Here is a 2,911-nt window from a genome sequence, read left to right on the forward strand (position 1 = left end):
TATTTTGGATAAATGGCAGCAGCACTGCAGCAAAACCACCCCAATTCCTGGAATTCAGAGAGACCCCAAACAGCACAAAAATGTTGTTTTCACTCACTGGAGTCTTGATGTAGGTGTGAGGATCTGGGAACTCTGGGAAGTGGCCAGGAATGTGGGGTGGGTGAGGCTTGTTCTGCCCAGCTGTCAGGGCTTTGGGGGTCACAGGCTGGTTTGTCACTGGAGCTGCAGGGGGAAAACAGCACAGGAATCAGGGGAAAAACCCACAGGAATCAGGGGAAAAACCCCACAGGAATCAGGGGAAAACCCACAGGAATCAGGGGAAAAACCTGCTGTAGTGACTCCAAATCACAAAAAATGTGCCAACTCTGCCAAAGACAGGCAGACATGGTGAGATAAACCAGCTAGTTTGCTAAAAGGAGTGCAAATGAATCCTTTCTAACTCCCCCTTTTCATCCTTTCCCCAGCCAAGCCAGAGCAATGTCCTTCCTCTCTGTCCCCGATGGTTACCCAGGCATGGGATGCAGCGTGGGGACAGAGCCTGTCACTGCTCCCACCACAGGAATCAGGGGAAAAACACCACAGGAATCAGGGGAAAAAAACACAGGAATCAGGGGAAAAAACACAGGAATCAGGGGAAAAAACCACGGGAATCAGGGGAAAAACCCCACAGGAATCAGGGGGAAAAACCCACAGGAATCGGGGAAAAAACCACCACAGGGATCAGGGGAAAAACACCACAGGGATCAGGAGAAACAGAGAAATTAGGGAAAACAAAAACAGGAATCAGGGAAAACACAGGGATCAAGAAAAACAGCAGAGGAATGAGGGAAAACCCACAGGAATCAGGGAAAACAACAAAGGGATCAGGGAAAACACAGGGATCAAGGAAAACAGCAGAGGAATGAGGGAAAACACCACAAGAATCAGGGAAAACAACAAAGGGATCAGGGGAAACACAGGAATGAGGGAAAACACCACAGGAATCAGGGAAAAAAACCCCACAGGAATCAGGTGAAACAACAAAGGTATCAGGGAAAACACCACACAGGATTCAGGGAAAAAAACCCACAGGAATCAGGGAAAAAACCCCACAGGAATCAGGGAAAAAACCCACAGGAATCAGGGGAAAAAATCACAGGAATCAGGGGAAAAAACCCACAGGAATCAGGAGAAACAGAGAAATTAGGGAAAACAAAAACAGGAATCAGGGAAAACACAGGGATCAAGGAAAACAGCAGAGGAATCAGGAGAAACAACAAAGGAATCAGGGGAAACACAGGAATGAGGGAAAAACACCACAGGGATCAGGGAAAAACCCACAGGAATCAGGGGAAAAAATCACAGGAATCAGGAGAAACACAGAAATTAGGGAAAACAAAAACAGGGATAAAGGAAAACAGCAGAGGAATCGGGGAAAACCCACAGGAATCAGGGAAAACAGCACAGGAATCAGGGGAAATAACACAGGAATCAGGGAAAAACACCCACAGGAATCAGGGGAAAAAACCCCACAGGAATCAGGGAACACACAGGAATGAGGGGAAACAACAAAGGAATCGGGGAAACACTACACAGGAATCAGGGAAAAACACCCACAGGAATCAGGGGAAACACAGGAATGAGGGAAAACAACAAAGGGATCAGGGGAAACACAGGAATGAGGGAAAACACCACAGGAATCAGGGGAAAAAACCCCACAGGAATCAGGGAACACACAGGAATGAGGGGAAACAACAAAGGAATCGGGGAAACACTACACAGGAATCAGGGAAAAAAAACCACAGGAATCAGGGAAAAAAACCACAGGAATCAGGGGAAAAAACCCACAGGAATCAGGGAAAAAAACCACAGGAATCAGGGAAAAAAATCACAGGAATCAGGGAAAAAAACACAGGAATCAGGGGAAAAAATCACAGGAATCAGGGAAAAAAACCCACAGGAATCAGGGAAAAAAACACAGGAATCAGGGAGCACACAGGAATCGGGGGAAAAACCCACAGGAATCAGGGAAAACACCGGAATCCTCCTGCCCAGGGTCCCCCCAAAGCTCTGACCCCATCCCTGACCCCCTCCATGACCTTGCGATTGGATCCCAGACGGGAACAGGATCCCTTGAGCCCTGCAGGCAAATCCCCTCCCGAGTGACCCCGGTGCCTTCACCCCAACCCAGGAGCCCCGAATTCCTGGCGCTGTCGCACAGAAAGCTCCTCGGGAGCTGCCTGGGAGGCAGCAGAGAGGAATCCCAGGGATCCCAGGCTGCTGCCGGCCCGGGAGAGGCGCCCCACGTACGGGCAGTGATCACCATCCTCTGGGAACGCTTGGCGTAGGCAGGAAGGGTTTCCACGTTGAAGCCTGGAAGACAAAAGAGGAAAAGAGGAATTGATCCTGTCCAAATCCAGATTTTTTTCCAATTTAAACGAGAAAGGGACGGGCCAGGGGAGCAGATCATGGGGAGGATCATGGAAAAGCATCAGCTGTGTGCGGCCACAGCACAGGGCACCTGTCAGGGACGTGTTTTATGAAAAATCCTTTCCTTAGGATTTTTTCTCCTGAGAAGCTGAGAGGCCTCAGAAAGGAAATTTAACAATGATTATCTGCTGCTGTAGAATGCAACAGATGCATCTTTGATTAATCTCATGTGGTTGTTTCTGATTAATGGCCAATCGCAGTCCAGCTGTCTCAGACTCTCCAGTCAGATACAAGATTTTATTATCATTCCATTCTTTTTCTTTCAAACCTTCTGATTAAAACCTTTTTCTATTCTTTTAGTATTGTTTTAATATAATATAGATAATCTGTGGTGGTGTTCACAGGGGTCTCAGGATGAGGGAAGAGACGAGGATCTGATTCCATGTTTCAGAAGGCTGATTTATTATTATATTATATTATATTATATTATATTATATTATAT

General features: G+C 47.2%; 1 protein-coding gene across 1 annotated transcript in view; it reads right to left on the reverse strand.

The window, feature by feature from the left end:
* TAF8 (TATA-box binding protein associated factor 8) overlaps positions 1–2,911 on the reverse strand; it is a 9,996-nt gene that overhangs the window by 5,348 nt on the left and 1,737 nt on the right. The window contains exons 3-4 of the mRNA XM_005428890.2: positions 2,290–2,352; positions 98–222 (exon numbers count right to left, since the gene is read on the reverse strand). Coding sequence (XP_005428947.1) covers positions 98–222; positions 2,290–2,352 — 188 coding nt within the window. The remainder of the gene's footprint in view (positions 1–97; positions 223–2,289; positions 2,353–2,911) is intronic.

This window comes from Geospiza fortis, unplaced genomic scaffold (assembly GCF_000277835.1).
Source record: "Geospiza fortis unplaced genomic scaffold, GeoFor_1.0 scaffold14, whole genome shotgun sequence".
Taxonomy (NCBI): Eukaryota; Metazoa; Chordata; class Aves; order Passeriformes; family Thraupidae; genus Geospiza; species Geospiza fortis.